This window comes from Canis lupus, chromosome 22 (genome assembly GCF_003254725.2).
Source record: "Canis lupus dingo isolate Sandy chromosome 22, ASM325472v2, whole genome shotgun sequence".
In the NCBI taxonomy this organism is placed as follows: domain Eukaryota; kingdom Metazoa; phylum Chordata; class Mammalia; order Carnivora; family Canidae; genus Canis; species Canis lupus.
In genome coordinates this window covers 9,664,339-9,685,051 of record NC_064264.1, presented here as the reverse complement: position 1 = coordinate 9,685,051, position 20,713 = coordinate 9,664,339, and the positions used below count along the sequence as shown (strand labels likewise).

The 20,713-nt window shown below is 34.6% G+C and overlaps 1 protein-coding gene across 2 annotated transcripts in view; it reads right to left on the bottom strand.

The window, feature by feature from the left end:
- Nucleotides 1–20,713, bottom strand: part of SUGT1 (SGT1 homolog, MIS12 kinetochore complex assembly cochaperone) — a 61,273-nt gene that overhangs the window by 20,867 nt on the left and 19,693 nt on the right. For both annotated transcript variants that reach the window (XM_025478139.3, XM_035704352.2), the window contains 3 exons: nucleotides 20,540–20,647; nucleotides 11,088–11,178; nucleotides 7,570–7,751 (listed from right to left, as the gene is read on the bottom strand). In XM_025478139.3, the coding sequence (XP_025333924.1) occupies nucleotides 7,570–7,751; nucleotides 11,088–11,178; nucleotides 20,540–20,647 (381 nt within the window). The remainder of the gene's footprint in view (nucleotides 1–7,569; nucleotides 7,752–11,087; nucleotides 11,179–20,539; nucleotides 20,648–20,713) is intronic.

Here is a 20,713-nt window from a genome sequence, read left to right as displayed (position 1 = left end):
TACAGTGTCAAACAAAGCACATCTCCCTCAGCTAATCAGCATTGAGGTAAACGTGGAAAATCTACCTTTTGACAAAAATAAAACTGGCTCCCCAAGAAAATGATTAATCTCTTTTGTTAAGGACAATAAAGAGCAGGCAAAGTATACTCTTTCTAAACTAGTTGTATAGAACTTTAAAGATCCTCTTATTCATGCTCTGTGACAAATATATAAGGGAATGCTGGAATTTTTTCAAATTAACGTGCATATATCTAAGAACATAAAATCCGTATCTCAGTAAAGAACTGATTATCTATTTACCATCTGTAGAATATACCACCTACCCACAACCCTAGCATATTCATACAGACATTTAAAGAAACTGTGGACATTTGTTATATTAATGCAATAAAAATTAACTGACTTGGATCACAGCAAAACACAGTGTGAATTATTCAAATTAAACATTTTTACAAAATCAGCTGTGCTGCTGGCATATGTATATGGTTACAAACCCTATTACTCTGGAACTTCAATATAACCTCATGCCCAACACTGTCAAGCTCCCTTACATGGATTGCTTTGCATGGGATATTCTTCTCCACCCATTTTCTTTTTGCCCCATTCTTTAGCTATCCTGTAAACATATCATTTCTCTGTGGCCTCCTTTGACCCTAATCAGGACTTTACCTTTATAGAATTTGTATTCTGTATGAGCATAATTACCATTAATATAATATGTATCACACTACACTGTTAGAATTTTAAGGGTCTGCTTTCTTTTATCTGTTTCCTACCCTTAGTTCCAACTAAAGCTGAGAGCTCCTACCAGGCAAGGAACATATTTTACTAACAATTATATCCTAGATCTAAGCACAGTGGCTGGGCATACAGTGACTTCAAATAAAATATTGATATATATATGTTTGTAAATATGTGTTGAAGGATGTGGGAATAGACCTATTCTTACCTGAATGAAACTATAGTGTATGTTTTAAGTAACACCCTTCTTTCATTAAGATAGAAGTGTATATAAACACGTTAGCAGTGAATAGCAAGAGCCCTGTGCTTACCTCACTGAACACACTGTGTATAAAGTTGTATAATAGTTGTATAAACATCTTCTCCCATTAATATAAACCCACTAACACCCTAACCCCTAACCTTAACCTGGACCTGGACCCTAATCCTAACCTTAAACTGAGCCCTCTGGAGAGTTCTCTAAATTGCAGATACCAGGCATATATCCTCATCCTGGCCCTAACTCTAACCCTGCCCATAAACCCTAACTTAGCCCTAACCCTACATCAGAAAAGAAAAAAAAAAAAAAAAGAAAAGAAATGGTTTACATATACAATGGAATACTACTCAGCCACAGAAAAAGGGGATGAGGGATCCCTGGGTGGCTCAGCAGCTTGGCGCCTGCCTTCAGCCCAGGCCGTGATCCTGGAGACCCGGGATCAAGTCCCACGTCAGGGTCCTTGCGTGGAGCCTGCTTCTCCCTCTGCCTGTGTCCCTGCCTCTCTCTCTCTCTCTCTCTCTCTCTCTCTCATGAATAAATGAATAAAATTGTAATAAAAAAAGGGGGGGATGAAATCTTACCATCAGCAATGGCGTGAATAGAGCTAGAGAGTGTTATGCTAACTGAAATAAGTCAGAGACAAATACCATGTGATGTGATTTCACTCATGTGAATTTAAAAGAGCAAAGGCCAAAAAAAAAAGGGGGGGGGGGAGCAAACCAAGAAATGAACCCTTAACTATAGAAAACAAACTGATGGGTTACCAGAATGGAGGTTGGTGGGACCATGGGTTAAACAGGGTATAAAGATTAAGGAGATTAAGATTAAGGATTAAATAGCAAGTATTTGTCATGATGAGCACAGGGTGATGATACACGGTACTGCTGAATCACTATTTTGTATATTTAAAACTAGTATTACAAGAATGGTAACTAACAAATTTAAATGAAAACTTTTAAAAATCTTAAAAGGGATAAACTCTACATAATAAACTACTCCTATAAAGATTGTAGGAAGGAGATTTAGTTTGTGATTTGGTGTTTACTGATGACATTTATTTCCCCCTCTTTCCTTATGGATTGCAGTGTAATTTAGCATTTCCCTCTGATTATTTCGTACATGTCGGTCTTTCTGTCCCAAATTAGACTGGAAGACCATAGATGACAGAGTCTATTTTGTTTTCCCATAAGCACTTGGTATGTTCCAGGTGGCTTGTTTCAGGAGTATATATGGTTCAATCACTATTAACAAAGCCTCTGTATGAAAATGGATGCAAATTCTATAATCCATCTTTGAAATTTCACACACTGCCATTCTGGCTAGTACACTCTTAAAAAAGGTCAATATTAAAAAAAAAAAGTCAATATTGAAATTGACTTCCCTTCCTGGGGATATAGAGTAGGTGTACTTTATCCTATTCTTCCCACTAAGTACTACTAAAAACTTTAGACATTATACATATGTAAACAAACATAAAAAGACGCTAAAAGATGAAGGGAAGAAGACAGATCAGCTAGGGATCTTGGGAGCCAAGGAGCAACATAACATGGTGGTGAGTCCCCTGGGTTTTCTTTTTTGCCTCATGGCTTAGAGCTGCTGCTGAAGCTGGAAACCCTAAAAGGTGCGCGTGTGTGTACACGCGCGCACGCACGCACACACACACAAAACTCGAACAGATACCTGGTTTCTCTCTCTAAAGGATGAGGAAAGATAAAAAGACAGCTTAGGAAGACAAACGTTTTAGGCTATAATCATTCCATTGCAGCTAGACACCACAGGGAAAAAAACAAAAAACAAAACAAAACTGTGGCTCCATCCTCACGCAAGGCCAGTAAACACCGAGTGAGGAGCGTAGACTTCCATCCATGCTAGGCTATCATGAACCATCTCCTCTGCCACCCATGGTGTCAGTGAAAACAACACAGATATGATGGTACCTATCCCAGTCCCAATATTAACAAGAAGATGCCCTGGGATGTCTAAGGAGGCTGACTAGGGTGCCTTGATTTCTACCTCCACCTAGCAATAATGAGGCAGTGCCTTCCCTTCCTTTGCCAGAGTGGCTGGCAGAGAAAGCCAAATAAGGTGGATGGAGGGTTTAAATAAGATCCAGTCTCACAGCAGAACATGAAAACATCCAGGTTTCAACTGAAAATCACTTGTTGCTGAAACATCAAGAACCAGGAGAATTTCCATTTCAATTTTTTAAAAAAGAAGACAATCAATAGATGATGAGATGAGAGAAATGTTAAAATTATCTGATAAAGATTTTAAAGTAGTCATAGTAAAAATGCTTTAACTAGAAATCATGAACTGGCTTGAACCAAATGAAAAAAAAAAAAAATTCAGCAGAGAAAAAAAGATATAAAGAGCCATCAAATGTTTTAGAATTAAAAAGTACAATTGACATGAAAAGGTAAATGGATAATCTAAACAGAAGGGATATAAAAAAGAATCAGTGAACCTGAAAAACAGGTATAATAAATATAGCTAGTATATAGAGCAACCACTAAAAATGCTATACAAAGAAGAAACACTAAAAATATTAAAAATAAAAATGGAACTAAAAAATATTTAGATGCACTCACAAGAAGGCAGGAAAAACAAACACAGAATAAAACAAAACGTAGACTTAAAGTCCTAATATATCAATAATTTCATTCAATGTAAATGATCTGGATACATCAATTAAAAGACAGAGATCGGCAGAAGAGATTTAAAAACATAACCCAACTATATGCTGTCCCCAAGAAACTCACCTTAAAACAGTAAAAATCTATTTAAATATGATACAGACAGGATGGAAATAAAAGAGTGGAACAAGAGATGTCATGCAAAGATTAATCAAAAGATGAAGGCTTGGCTATATTAATATCAAAGAAAATTGCCAGAGCTTGAGAATAACATATATGTATGATAAAAAGGCCAATCCACCATGAATATACAGCAATCCTAAATGCATATGCACTTAACAGAGCTGCAAAATATGTGAAGGAAAAATTGACAGAACAATAAGACAATATCAGCAAGGATACAGATGAATTCAACAAGAATATCAACAAGATCTAACTGACATTTATAGAAAACTCCTTCCAGCAACAGAATACACTTTCTTTTCAATCTAAAAATAAACTTGAGATAGACCAAAAGCTGGGCTATAAAAAAAAAAGAATGTAGATCACATGGTACAGTCTCAAATCACAATGGAATAAAATTAGAAACCAATAATAACAAGGTAACAGGAAAATCTCCAAACGTTTGGAAGCTGAACAACATACTTCTGAACAATCCATGTGATGAAGTTTCAACTGAAATCAAAATACATATTAAACGAATGAAAATATAATATTAGAATTTGTGAGAGACAGTTAAATCCCTGCTAAGAGGGAAATTTACAGCATAAACACACACAATAGAAAACAGAAAGTCAAATCAAAAATCTAATTCACATCTGAGCAACCTAAAAAAAACAGCAAAATAAACCCAAAGCAAGCAGACAGAACAAGTAACAGATATGAATGAAATTTATAATAAAAAATTGAAAAAATATATCAAGTCAACAAACAGCTAATTTTTCGAAAAAAAAAAATAAATGTCAGTTAACACTGACAAACCTCTGTATCATGAATAAAGACAAGAAATTATCACCATAGGAATGAAATGGAAAATTATTACGGACCCTGTAAATATCAAAACAAAAACAGTAAGAAAATACTACCAACACTGACAACTTAGACAAACTAAATAGAATAAGATGCTCAAAAACACCAACTGCCACAAATTACTCAATATAAAATAGATAATCTGACCAGTCCTATCAGCTATTAAAATAATTAGGTTTGTAATTTAAAATCTTGCTCCTCCCCCAAAAAATATCCAGGACCACATGATTTTCACTAGTTTAAAGAATATTTAAAGAAAAATTAACACAAATTCTACACAATCTCTTTCAAAAGAGAATATAGAGCACTTCCCAATTCATTTTATGAATTTAGTATTACAGATACCAAAACCAAAGATAGCACAAAAAAAAATTACAGACCAATATCCATCATGAAGAATATAGACACAAAAATCCTTCCAGTATCTGAAAATAGAATTGAGTAATATATAAAAGGAATTATATATTCTATGGCCAAGTGAGGCTTATCCCAAGGATGCAAGGCTGGTGGTTCTAGTAGAAATACCGTGTCATCATATAAAATCATCACTGTTACAGGTTAAAGAAGAAAAATCACCATCACTTTGATCCATGCAGGAAAAACATTCAAATTCAAACAGTAAACAGCTAGCTGTGCAGCGTTGGTGGTATAGTGGTAAGCCTAAGAGCTACCTTCTGAAAAGTTAACCCTTCATGATAAAAATCTCACACAAGGGGTAGAGCAGAACTTCAACCTGATAGCATCTGCAAAAAACGTACAGTAACACTTTACTTAATGATGATAGACTTGGTTTTCCCTGAAATGTCCACTCTCACCACTCTTAATCAACATAGTACTGGAAGTTCTAGCCACTGCAATACAGCAAGAAAAGGAGATAAAAATCAGAAATATGAGAAATTAAAGGTCCCTATTTGAAGATATGACTGTCTACATAGAAAATCACATATTAATTTACCAAAAACTTTCCTAGAGTAAGTGACTTTATTAGCAAGGTCACAGAATATAAAATAAACAAAAAAACCAACAGTATTTCTAAATACTAGCACATGGACACCACAAAGTTAAATATACAATACAACTTAGAATCACTCAAAAAAAAGAATACTTAGGTATATCCTGCAAAACATGTTTAGGATTTAAATGTGGAAAACTGCATAATGCTCATGAAAGAAATCAAAGATCTAAATAAATGAACTGGCAGATTCAACACAGTAAAAATGCCAATCTCTCCAAATTGATATACAGTTCAGTGCAATTCCTAACAGAATATTTTGAGACATATAGACAAAATATTCTGAAGTTTATGTAGAAAGGCAAAGGAACTAGAATACCTAAAAAAAAAAAAAAAAAAAGAACTAGAATACCTAAAACAATTTTAAAAATGAACAAAGTAAAAGGAATGACTCTTCTTCCTGAATTCAAAACTTACACAGCTAAAATAATCAAGACTGTAGTATTAACAGAGGAACAAACATATAGATTTATGAAACAAAAAACCCAGAAATAGACTGAGACAAATATGCTCAAGTGATTTTTGAGAAATGCAAGAACAACTGAATGGAACATAGACAATTTTTCAGCAAATGGTTCTGGAGCAAAAGAACATGCACAGGCCAAAAACAAAACACGCAAAAAACCAACCTATATCTAAACTTTATAGAAAAATTAACTCAAAATGGATCATGGACTTTAATGTAATATGTAAAACCATAAAACTTCTATTGAAAGAAAAATCAAAGGAGAAAATCTTTCAGATCTAAAACTAAGAAGACTTCTTACACTTATTACTAAAAGCATGATCCATAAAAGGAAAAACTGATAAATAAGACATCATCAAAATTAAATACTTTACACCTCTGCAAAAGACCGTTAAGAAAATGCAAACTACAGACTGAGAGAAAGTATGTGCGAACTATGTATCTAACAAAGACTTGCCAGATTCGTGGTTCCAAGAGTTAAGGAGGGATGGAGTGGGAGGAAGTGGGTATCACTACAAGGGGAGTCCCCTGTGGCAGTGGAAATGTTCCATTATCTTATGTCAAGATCATGGTTGTGACACTGTAATTCTGCAAGATAATTCCACTAAGGGAAACTGTGTAAAGGATACTAGGGATCTCTCTGCATTATTTCTTACTACTGCATGTAAATCTCAAAATAAAAAATTTAATTAAAAAAAAAATTTTAAGTCAAAAGTGAAAAGCTCAATCATGGGCAGTTATGACATGGTAACTTATGTGGACTATGAGCCTCAAAGACACTAACTAAATACTAATTTGAATATAAATGCCTTAAAAGAAGAGAGTGACATTTCCAAAGCTACTGATAAAAGATGATTACAACTAAAGCAAAATAACCTAGTTCTACAGTGATATCTTGCCATTAAAATCTCAGACCTTGAGGCCTAATTCAGGTGGTATTTACGTTTGTCCTAGCACAAAGCCTTATTCCCTTAATCAACAAACAAAATTATTAACAAACCAACGAGTAATTAATGTGCAATTTCTACTTTCCAAACACTGTTCTGTCAGTTTCCTAACTATATTCTTCTTTTCTGACACTGAGGCTATCTATGGTTTAATGGAAGCTCCTTCAGCCATTGTGATAAAGCCGACTAAAGTAATCAGAGTATTTCTTAAGCCTTCCAAGTTCTAACTCAATGACTAAAAAATATTTATTTGGAAAAAATAAAGCAAGCAATAGCTTGCTTCTCAACTCCCCCACAAGTTTCCAACTTCCTCAATAATTACTCTAAGTTTAGAGCAGGAAGAAATGTTCAGATGAAGCCTATTCAAAAAAAGCCTCCCAACTACAGTATATGCAATTTGGTTTCAAATTGACTACTTAATCTTTCTTTTAAAATTTCTGAAATTTGCTACCACAATATTTTTTTCAAGTTTATGTTCTTACAAATGATTTGTTCATGGCACGTTTCACTTCATCAGAACCATCTGAATAGATCTGCTGAAATAATTTGTTTAAAGCTGCATCTCCCTCCAACTTCTCATTTTTTTCTTCTTCTTTGATCTCACCAACCAATTTATCCCAATTTCTTGTATAATGAGATGACGATGGATATAAGTTCTTTACATCTGTGGAGTAAAAAAGAAGTGATTAATCAACATGTGATGATTATGTCAAGAATATGTAAACTTTGTGACCATGATATACAGAACATCTCAGCAAATAGTTTAGGTCACTGAATTTCATATTTATAATAAATGTCTTTGTGATATATACATCAATAATCAGATCTACACTTCTAAAAATTCAATCAGCATAATATAAAATCTGGGAATTTTTTTGAACAAAATAATCTAATAAAGGGTACATTTTTGGTACATTATGCAAAATTAGATTAAAAACATTCTTTGTGCTAATGAGGGGACTGAACAAGAAGTATACTGGAACTTTTATATTTACAGAAAATAGCAAAGATAGTACAAACAATTCTAAAAACGGTGCTTTTTTTTTAAATGATGCTCCATTAAGAAATTTCTCTTATAAACAAGATTTTAACAAGTATTAAAAATGTGGCTTCTTTTGAGGTGCTTCTCTATCTTTCAGAGTAGAAATAAACTGAAAATGTAAGTAATTATCCATGCCATTAGACAGTTAAAACTCCATCCTCTCCCCAAATTAAATATTAGACTGCCTCAATAGGAGATAATAAGGAATTCTTGAATGTTGAAAAATACACCATGTGATCATCTAGAGTCCAATGCCCACTCACACACACATAGAAAATAAGTGTACTTGTAGGGCACACTGGGGTAAATGAAGCCTACTTGCAGCCAGAGAGACTAATGACTGGCCTAGGGGCTCAGGGCACCGCCAAGGCTACCTTAAAGACTAAAGGAATCAAGATCATGGAATCCAAATAATTAAAATAATCTATGTAGTAGCTGTAGAGCAGTTCTATTCACTCTCCAATGGAAACAATGCAGGACACAAATGTGAACCATGTACATAATTTAAAATTTTCTAATAGCCATGTTACTAAAAAGAATCAGGCGAAATGCATTTTAATAATATATTTTATTTAACCTAATATATTCAAAACAATATCACTTCAACATGAATCCATATAAATACATGAAGACATTTTATGTTCTTTCCTTCATACAGTTTTCAAAATCTGGTATTTTATACTGCTAGCACAACTCAATCCAGACTAGTCATTTTCAAAGGCTCAGTAGGTCTATGTGGCAACTATACTGGACAATGTAGCTATACAACTTTAAATAACACCTGATTCAAAGTTTTCCTATGAATACATCAGGACAAATTAAATGTCCTTCCTTCCATTACTGCCTCTCTATATCCCTTTCCTCAAAACATTTCAGAAATAAGAAACTATTAACTGTTCATTGTTGTTCCATCCCTTCTCTTCACCTGTAAACCAACTTTCTCCTTGCCTATCTCCCCCAGCAAAACAAAACCAAACAGCACCCTACAGTTTTTTTTAAGAGTAAGCATAGTTTTCCGATCTATCCTTCCTCTACCAGGAATCCCTGCTCTTATCATTTACGTGCATTTTCACTAGTAACCAAAGAAAAAAAAAAAATGTGTGTCATGGTAAATTGAGCCTAAAAAACATTGGTTTAATTAATCCTTATGCTGACTCCCCAGAAGAATGAGAACACAGGTTCTAACCTCCAATTTACAGATAAGAAAACTGGCCCAGACAGGTTAAGCAACTTACCCTTATCTGCAAGTTTCTAGCTTGCAGGACAGAGCAATCTGACAAGCAAAGTAATTCCATACAAAAATATAACAGAACAGGAGGAATAGCATCTGAAATATCTAAGGCACTGAGTTTAGAAAAACTCTGCTCAGTAACACTAAAGAAATCTTTATATTTAATCTCAGAAAAACTATAACACCCAAAGATGGTGGAAAAACTACTGAGGGATGGATGGGTAACCTAACTTCTTTGTTCATGCATTATAAAAGCAAATAACTGCAAAATACTCCTGTCAACAGATAATCTTTTCCCCCATTGTCAGAAGATGTAGCAACAACCAATATCACATACAAAGTTTAGGTAAGAACCAGATCCAGACCCCGAAGACGAGGGTTAGGCTTAAGACCATAAAAACTGCTGGGTGATCCTAAGCAAGTTGCTTACTTATAGAAACTGTAAAATAGGGCTGCCTATTCTAGAGAGCTGCTGTTAGTATTCAGTGAGATACTACATTTAAAGAGTTTCTTTAAAAAATTGCTTTAAGCTATAGATAAACCTCAGCCCCCAAATCTCTGGGAGTCAGACCCAAAAGAAGCACGTAACGTCTTTCCTATGTCTTTCAAATAAACTGCGAAGCGGAAGCTTAGGAGCTTAAATACCAATTTTAAATATTTCAACCCTTAAAAATTATCTGTTGATGTCAATTTCTTCGTTTTGCTAATTATACTACACTAGTTGTGATGTTATTATGCAGGGAAGCTAGGTGAAAGGTATATGAGAACCTGTATTATTTCTGTAACTTCTGGGGCACCTAAAATTATTTCAAAATAAAAATAAAATGAATAGTTTGTTGGCTAACTCAGTGTTTTCTATAAGATGCCACAAGGAAATCTGTTTTCTGTTACAAAAAGTAGTGAAAAATCTAAAAGTAGCTGAAATACAATGTTAACTCATTTTAGTGATCAAATCCGAATATTTAACCAAAAAGAAATTTCTCTCCTTCATCAATGAGGTCACTGCTATAAAATACACTCTTAGGTGTAGTTCTAGGAGTATCTAACAGGTTAATTATCCCATTAGAAAAACACCTGTCTATTGCATATGCTTAAAACTGAACATAAAGTAGTCTGTTCCTTACATGATAAAAACAGCCAACCCTAGCTTTCCACTCTTCTCTGAGGCTTTTCTTAGGTTTTCACGACCTGTTTGTAAGCACTTCTTTAAGAGTAATATAGAAATAGATTAAGTATTTTACTCTTTAAGAGCAATATAACAAAATGGGTTAGATATTTCAGCAATATAGTGAAATGGGTTAGAAGCCCCAAAATACTAGGAAATGACCTGACAATATCAATAGAACAGAAAGGAATAAATAAAAGGGAGAGAGAAGAGGAAAATATTTCAGCAGAATAAACCTCTAATTCATTTACAACTCAGAAACAATAGGCAAGGGCAACACACAAAAACAACCCCCAACTAATGTCATACACTGAGGAGGTAAAACAATATAATCCCAACCCCCTCAGAGTTTCTGCTTCCATTCATTTGTATTCTGAGTTTAAGAAGTTAGAATCTTCACATGAAAGGCTAATTTGTATTCATTACAGAGCAATCTTATTGCACTCAATGTACCTTTTCTGGGGAACATAAATAATGAAAGTAGAAAGAATGCTCATTACTATTTAACTTCAACTATATAAAACATTGCGAATTTAAAGCTCATCAAGGCCAGAAAACAAACCTGCTATGAACTGTTTTGGTTTAGGCACATCTCCTTGCCCCTCTAGCTTTTCCCATCTCACAGCCTCTGTCTTTTTCATTTTAATTTCAATCTGGAGGAAACACCAAATAAAATTTATTATTCAATGTAAAATATACAGAACAGTAAAAACAAATGCAATTTCCTTAAGTCATAAAATTTTATAAAAATTAATAGTGCCCTTGAGATAACTTTAAATTATACATAAGGTTAAATGCGAAGAACTTTGAAACATGTTGTTCCTACTTAAAAGCCACCCTTCAAAAACAACATATACATACTATAAGCTATAGGTAAAAGTCTTGAAATCCATATGCTTTTTTCTTCCAGTACACTGTTCTCAACCAGGGGTGATTTGGCAATGTTTATGGATATCGTTGCTCATCACACCTGGGAGGGAGTTAAGGATACTACTAAACATCCAATAACATAAAAAGAATTTTCCACAAAAAAGAATTTTCCAGCCCAAAATGTCAACAGTGCCCCCTACTGAGAAACCCTGATGTAAAGGAATTACTTCAGGGATGCCTGTGTGGCTCAGTGGGTTAGGCCTCTGACTCTTCATCTCAGCTCTGGTTGTTGAGATCAAGCCCCTAGCCAGGCTCTGCACTCAACAGGGAGTCTGCTTCTCTTTGTTTCTCTCCCTCTCTCTCTGCCCCTCCCCCTGCTCACACTCTCTAAAATAAATTTTAAAATATCAAAAAAATATATAGAAGAATTACTACATTTGCATGTGTATTAACCTATTTGAGAGTGGACAGATTTGTATCATTGTGTAAAAATAATACAACAAATGCTAAAATTTTTATAATTATTCACTCTATAATTATTAAATACCCAGTATGAGCAAGTTGTAATCATCAGGGATGTGGTGGATTTTTTTAAATATTAAAGAAACATGTTCTTGACCATCTGGAAGTAGGTGAAATACTAGAAGAAAGTTGATCAAGAGTCAAATAAATGTTCTAAAAGTTTAGCAGAGATCACATCTAGGTGTGAAAAGAAAAAGTTTCAGCACACCTTGAAGAGCTTTGAGGGGCAGAAGCATTTGCAACGGTGGAAGGGAGAGGTCTTCAGCCTCAGTATGAACAGCCTAAAACTGGAGCCCTAAGGTTTCAAAGGACACAGTACATCAGGGAGTACAGACAGACAAGACCAATTTGTCTCAAGTCGTCTAGGATTTATGTTAGAACAGTAAAAAATACAGATTAAAAAGGTGTAAGGCAAACTATGAAGAGCTTCTGAATGCTAAACTAGCTTCACTTATTAAAATGAAATATTAAGAGCATCTTCAACTCTCTAATCAAGGCTGGTCCCCTAGAGTCTACCCTTAACTCTAACACTCACAGAGCACCTTCATCTACCTTTAGTTTTCCTTATTCAAATAATACTCTCCCATTTTTAGCCTAGCAAAATCAGCATTTATAGTTTTTTTTTTTTTTTTAAGATTTTATTTGAGAGAGAGCGTGCACGTGCACAAGTGGGGGACAGAGGCAGAGAAAGAGAGAGAAGCAGACTCCTCACTGATCATGAAGCCTGACTCGGGGTTACAATCCCAAGACCCCGAGATCATGGCCTGAGCCGAAGGCAGATGCTTAACTGAGCCACCCAGGTGCTCTAGCACTTACAGTTTACTAAACATAATTATTATGCAACAGTTGAAGAGCCAAAATAGAATTTTTTTTTAAAAGATCTTATTTAGAGACAGAAGAAGTGTGAGCGGAGGGAGGGGCTTCGGAAGATGCAGAGAGAAAATCCCAAGCAGGCTCCACACCCAGCACAGAGTGTGAGCTGAAATCAAAGTTGAAATGCTCAACCAACTCAGCCACCCAGGTGCCCCTCAAAATAGAATATTCTTTTTTTTTTTTTAATAGAATATTCTATTTTTTTTCTAAGAAAAGGATTTACTTTTGTAAATAGGAAAAAAAAAATCAAAAGACAAATGTAACTAAAAGACAAGCCTATTCACGCTGGTTCTTTGAGACTCCTTTAAATCAGATAAATCACTCCAACTAGCAATTACTGGTAATCTACCACTTGCATTTAGTGATAGAATCCTTAAAATTTGCATTTTAAAATACCTTAACAAAAGACTAACAGAGAAATCTGCCAATACTTTTAACCAGACATGAAGTGATGGTATAGAAGGGGTGTGATCTCTGAGTATATGTATTTTCTTTAGCACAGAAATGTAACAAGAAACTGTTTTCATAATGAAAAACACCATGAAACAAATGTCACTGGGAAAGAGGCCAAAAGTACAGTATTTTTAACGTAATTTGTGTTTAAATTCTAAATAAAAGAATTCTCTAAAATGATGACTAATTTTTATAAAATAAAATACTACCAATATTTTCTCATACATAGTATTAAGTGATAGTAATTCAGTAATTTGAACTTGTCACTGCTGGAATATTTGTCAAAAGGGCAAAAATCTAATAGCTGGCAATGACACAGCAAGCAGTTACTGAAAAGGGATATTATCACCCTAAAATTTAAAACTGCATCTTGCTCCTTTTTCAACTCATCTGGAAATGAAGACTTGGCAAGCAGTGTGTACATCAACACTATCCTTAACTAACCTCTGCTTCAGGGCACCCTATATTCATACCTCATGTTCCTATACTTACAATGTCTATAAAAAGTTCCTTGTTTCACCTAAAGAGCAGCAGACACTAACATTCACATCTCCTCAAAGCCACTATAACCTGAGTAATTGTGCAGCACGAACAAAGAAGCCTTTGTAAGGCCAAAGTCAAAGCTTAGTAAAAACCCTGAATCAAGTGAGACAAGTTGACCTGAACTTAAAATTATATTTAATCCATTCATTAAAATAGCTGCACATAATAAACCACACTTAATTAGCTTTTTAAAAAAAATAAAAGTGGGGGAACTAATTTCCTGTGACTTTCTTTTTACACCTATTTCACTTTCAGTGCTTATATATGCTTTTAAAAATGAGGTTTTAAGTTTTCATGACTTTGGCAGGTACCTCTAAAGTTACAAGCCCAATTTCAGATATTTTTATTCCAACAATTAATAAGCTTTTCTATTTGCATTTAACTCAAAACTCATTTAAAAGTTAACTTAAAACTTTGGTTTGAATGTTCCACTCATATGCACGAGGAAGGCTTTCAATAATATCCCAAAGCAGTACACAGATTACTAGTAAGAATCCCTGCTCTTCCAGATTATTATTGTTCAATGTTTTGCATACTACCATCCACCTCTAAATTCTTTACACAAATACTTTTTATATTTAATATATACTTCAAACTTCAGATTTAAAAGGAAGCCATTACTCCAAAAGGGACAATGGCATCCAGACACCACATTCTTAGGAGAGGGGTTAAGCTCCCACTTATTGCCAGATTGACAGTGAATTCATCTTTCTCAGAGACTAGAGAGCTGTGGCAGTTTACTGCTAAACTTCTTTTTCTTCTGGCAAAGTTTTGACAACCATCTCTTTCAAGGCTATAGTCATTAAGTAATTGTTTCTGACCTTTAGGATGTAATTTTCCCAATGTTCTCTTACTCAGCTCTTTGCACACTTAATGGCTGTATCTAACTGCTTCATCTGAAAAGAGTAAACTCGGTCTTCCTAAAGCCATACTGCACATCCACCATTTTTATTTTTATGCTCAAATCATTTTAGTCATTTTTTAAAATGCAGAAGACAGTAATTAATGAGAAAAAGCTGAAAACTCACCCAAATTCTAATATCACAATTCAAATATTTACTGAGAGCCTACTCTGGACCAGGCACTGTGATAATACATATAAGAATACAAACACTGTTCTCTCTCTTTTTTTTTTAAGATTTTACTTATTTATTCATTAGAGACACAGAGAAAGAGACAGAGACACAGAGAGAGATGTAGGCTTTCAGCAGGGAGCCCAATGTTGGACTCAATCCCAGAACTCTAAGATCACACCCTGAGCTGAAGGCACTCAACCACTCAGCCACCTAGGTGTCCCAGACTCTCTTCTTCTTAAAGAAAGTAATGAGAAGAGATATTCCCATAAACAAAAAATTGCAGTATGTATCACCTGTAGTGAAAGATCTCAATATATAGGAAAACAGTCTAGCTTCCTGGAACTAGGCCATATGTCATTAGTAGTGAGAATGAATGATTATTTTCTCAGCTCTTTTGTATTTTTCCAAATTTTCTATGATATTCATTCATTGGATTTATAACCAGAATAAAAATCTAAGTAACCAGGATAAAATAATAATAGCAGTAATATTTATTGAGCACTATTATATACCTTGCATGCATCATGTACATCACCTCACTTAATAGAACAATTCTATTAAAAAAAAGGAGATTACCATCCATATTTTATAGATGAGACAGATAAGATATGCAACTTGCTGGAAGTATTTTACTGCCAGATGTTTTACTTATTTCCTGAGAAATAAGCAGAGGTTGAAAACAAGACAAAAACTATCAATTGTGTAATTTCAGTGAAGAGTCATAAATAGGTGCTACTTATTGGAAATATGACCACGAACAAGTAACTAATCTCACTGAGCCTCTATTTCTCCCGTAAAAAGTGATTAATAGGTTCTACTTCATTTAGGGTTCTTATGAGGGTTAAACGAGTGCTCGCTTCAGTAGCACATACACTTACAAGAGTTAAATGAAACCATCTATGAAAAGAACAGAGCACTGTGTCTGGCAAATAACTGACTGCAATTACCATTATCTTCATCATTATAATTAGCTAAAAAATCTGGACAAATTATTTAACATCTCTGGGTTCAGTTTATACCTGTAAATAGATGATAAAAATACCTACACATCAGGCAGTATTTGTGAGGATTACATGGGCTAATATACAGCAGTCAAAACAGTTACCTACTACAATTCTGCACAGGTCAAACAGTATGGGTCTGGCTAAATAAAATGCAGACAGTGAAATATTTGTTGTAGAATACTTAACGGCATGAAACAAATTATCCAAAATGTGGGCCACCTGGATGGCTCAGTGGTTGGGCATCTGCCTTTGACTCAGGGCGTAATCCTGGGGTTCGGATCGAGTCCCACACTGGGCTCCTGCGGAGAGCCTGCTTCTCCCTCTGCCTATGTCTCTGCCATTCTCTCTCTCTGTCTCTGATAAATAAATAAGTAAAATCTTAAAAAAAAGATTATCCAAAACGTACAGCTAAATTTAAAAAGAAAGCTATAAGGGTGCCTGGGAGGCTCAGTCAGCTAACTGCTGGGATCCCAGCGTCCTGGGATCGAGCCCTGCATTGGGCTCTCTGCTCAGAAGCCTGCTTCTCTCTCTGCCACTCCTCCTGCTTGTGCAGGGATGCTTGCTCTGTATCAAATAAACAAAATCTTTAAAAACTAAAATAAAAAGACAGCCATAGACATTGTATTTACAGTAAAATCCTTTTCTTTTGAAAATATATAAATATGCATTAGTAGAGAAGGTAGCAAGAATATACTTCAAAAACAATTTGTAGATTATTGGGAACTAATTACTTATCAAAAAAAAAAAGCCTATTACCTTCACCACTGTATCAAGAAGACATAAAACATGGGGCACCAGAGTGGCTCAATCAGTTAAGCATCTGACTCCTGATTTTCAGCTTCGATCATGATCTCAGGTTCACACAACTGAGCCCTGAGTTAGGCTCTGCACTTAGTGTGGAGTCCACTAGGGATTCTTTCTCCCTCCCTCCAGGCCTCTCCCCCCTGCTCACATGTGTTCCCTCTAAAATAAAGAAAATCAAAAAAAAAAAAAAAAAAAAAAAAGATACAAAGCAATCCCAAAACCCCTACATCTGTTTAAAAAAGCAGTAGTATCCTGCCCAGATTCCCCAACTCTATCACATCATCATAATCAGGATTTTTCTATGAATATTAAGAAAAGGAATTCACTCTAAAACTTCTCAAATTTTATTTAGTTAAGAGGGGAGAAGGGAGCTATTGTCTCCAAGAAAAGACACACATTTTACTTCCCACAATTCCAGTTAAAAGCCTTTGTGTTTTATATAGATATAATACAAAAAAAATTACTTTGACTAAAACTAGGAATAGAAGATCATTTCTTTTTTTATTTTATTTTTAAATAATTTCTACACCCATGTGGGACTTGAACCCACAATCCTGAGACTGAGAGTCACACAATCCACCAACTGATCCAGCCAGATGCCCCGAAGACCATTTCTACAAGGGTGAATTTACTCCAAAGGATTTTGAAAATTCTAATTTTTGAGGAGTAAATATTCTTTAAAATGAATTATTTCATAGCATCGCCATCACTGAAGTTATAATCCTGGGATTGTGAGTATAGTGTCATGAAATTAACAAGACAGAACAAAAGAAACACTACAGTTTCTTAATAAAGAAAATGAATTAGGGATCCCTGGGTGGCGCAGCAGTTTAGCGCCTGCCTTTGGCCCAGGGCGCGATCCTGGAGACCCGGGATCGAATCCCACATCGGGCTCCCGGTGCATGGCGCCTGCTTCTCTCTCTGCCTGTGTCTCCGCCTCTCTCTCTCTCTCAATGTGTGACTATCATAAATAAATTAAAAAAAAAATTAAAAAAAAAAAAAAAAGAAAAAAAGAAAATGAATTAAGGGCAGCCCGGGTGGCTCAGCAGTTTAGCGCCGCCTTCAGCCCAGGGCCTGATCCTGGAGACCCAGGATCCAGTCCCACGTCAGGCACCCTGGTGAAGCCTGCTTCTCCCTCTGCCTGTGTCTCTGCCTCTCTCTCTGTGTCTCTCATGAATAAAATCTTTAAAAAAAATGAAGTAAGAGGCAGATATTAAAGCTGGTATTCAATAAAAAGGTAGAAATAACTATCAGAGGTACTGAAAAAAATATGAATTCTGACTTGGAAAAACATATATATGACATTGTGAAATATTTGATTAAGATATGCTATTTCATTAAGAGTCCTACATCTTTTATTTTCATTGCACATTATATTTCACTTAAATTAATAACACTTAACTAATGATTATACATGAATATGCAACATTTATTCAACCTTGAATATGGAAAAGAAAAAAATGGATTCTCAGAGCAAATAAATAGCCACTTTAAAAAGCATAGATTTTACAGAATCTCTAATTTAAGCAGACTTTTCTAAGCAGAATCATCCTCTTCTCACATAAAGGAGTCAAGACATGAATACACATGACGAGTAAATTACTTTTTCTCTTAGCATCATCACTAAGTAAGCCTCAGTAACCCACAAAATATTTTATTTTCAGTATTATAACAATCTAAGCTGTATGAAAAAAGGTTCAAAACTTTCATTCCTTTTAAGATAAAATTAAGTACAATTATTTCAACTGTACAATGCCCAGGGCTAGACATATTTAGCAAATGCAACACTTTTTTTTTTTTAAGATTTATTTGTTTGAGAGAGAAAGAGAATGTGGTGGGGGCAGGGAGCGGGAGAAACAGCCTCTCCACTAAGCAAGGAGCCCAATGTGGAGCTTGATCCCAGGACCCCAGGATCATGACCTGAGCTGAAGGCAGACACTTAACACCAAGTGAGCTACGTAGGTGCCCATGGAACATACTTATACTAAAAAATTACTCATTGTTTGTAGAGTTAACTGGAGCATTCTCTTTTGGAGCATATAAACACACAAATATGATATGCTTCTTATCCTCACAGACTAAATGCAAGAGAAATAAAATGTTTACATAAACTATACAAAAAAGTAAAGTAGTTATTATGTAGCACTTAAAGAAGAAAGGGACAAAACAGCAACTGGGAATACAGCAGAGGGGCAGAATGATTTGAATCAACAAGCACTCAAGAGTCAAAGGAGAATAAAGAATGAGAGATAACAGGGCTTTGTTAACATCCAAAATTCTAGCCACAAAGACTTGTGCATTTATCACCACATTCTATTTGTCCATAAATTAGATGAGTAACACACACGTTTTTTTTTTTTTTAACACACACGTTTTTAAGTCATTTACAATCTAGTCACATTAATCAGTTTCCATTTAAACTACTTCAAAAGAACATGCATTAACAACCTGTTGATAAAAATATGTATAAAAATGCCAAACTCATAATTTTCTGACCTCTCAAATCTAGCTAGAGTTTTGTGGTTGATTATTTACACTTCTTTTATTAAACAAATTCTACACTATGTGGATGGGGTCAGTAAGACTAAAATCTGGCTTAAGATTTTATCCCTTTTTCTCACTTTCTATCATCCAAACAACAGTTTCTTCTCTCCACTCATAATTTAACAGCGCTGTACTTTATAATCTTCAAATCAGTAGTAAGTGGCCAAATCACTTCTAACTAGATGCAAAAAACTACCACTTCTTAACTTTGCACTTGTGCTCAAATGCTCTGCAGGTATCGTCTTCTTTCTGTAGGCCCAGTTATGAAATTCTCCCGTACACGGGCCAATCCTGAATCTATTCTAGGATAGGAAAATTCACACATCCTTAGAACTAAAACTCAATAGTTACTAACATAGAATGTTGTAAGACGTGTATAAAGAAGGTGTAGTGATGGAAAAAGTCCACTCATATCATCTGTTGTCATTAATTCATTATACACCTTTATACAATTTTATGGATGAAAAATTTCAGAGCTCACTTAGTCCGTATCTCTCATTTTTAAAGAGTGAAATTTAGTCCTATAATAATTTTGTAACTAGTCTAAATTTATAAGGCAAGCAAAGAGCCAGAGTCAGATTTTTTTATTTTTCAACTGAGTACTTGTCCAACTTAATTATACTCTCTGCATCTTTTGATCAGTATTTAAAACGTTACATGAATTTTAATTCTATTGCATATTTTACTTCTTTTTGAAAATATAAAGAAATCTAAAAGTTATATAATTACTCAAAATGTAATTTAAATTATATTCATTATTTTATCATAACAAAGTATTCTAAAATTCAGCTTAGTTAAAAAACAAAGAGCAGATTCCTCTTCATAGTTCATATTTTTGTGTGAAGGCAGGGTGACAAAGTATTTGTACGTACAAACAGACAAGTTCAAGAGAAGAACATTGTTGGTATCAAATCTTAAAAAGAGGCTTTCATCTTTTTTGAAAACCTCTTTAATAAATATTATTCCAATCTAAGTATACAAACACTATTGAGGTTAAATTGATTTTTATATTCCATTGCCCTAAAATATAGGGAGGGGAAAACGGTTACTCAAAATTTATGGTCCTTATTTACCTGTCCCTTTGAATTTGAAGATATGTGCTTAAAAGGATCTATAGGCTTATAATCACATGGGTGATTAGTTGACCAATATTTCTATATATTTAAAGTATTACTACTGACAACTCTTTTACTCATTTACTTTTAAGTAATCTCTATACCCGATGGGGGGTTTGAACTTATGACCCCAAGATCAAGAGTTTATGCTCTTAAAACAGAGCCAGCCAGATCCCCTCGCTACTGACGACTCTTTAAAAATTGTCTTACCTTTGTCGAAAGTACTTTAAATGTGCTCTGTTCTGGTATTATAGGATGAAGAAGTCTCAGTTTCAAATTGTAATCCTCTCCAGAAGGAAGTTTCACCAAAGCAGACAACTAATAAATACAAAATTAGCAGCACAGTTCATAAATTTATATAATGAAACATAAAATACTTACACT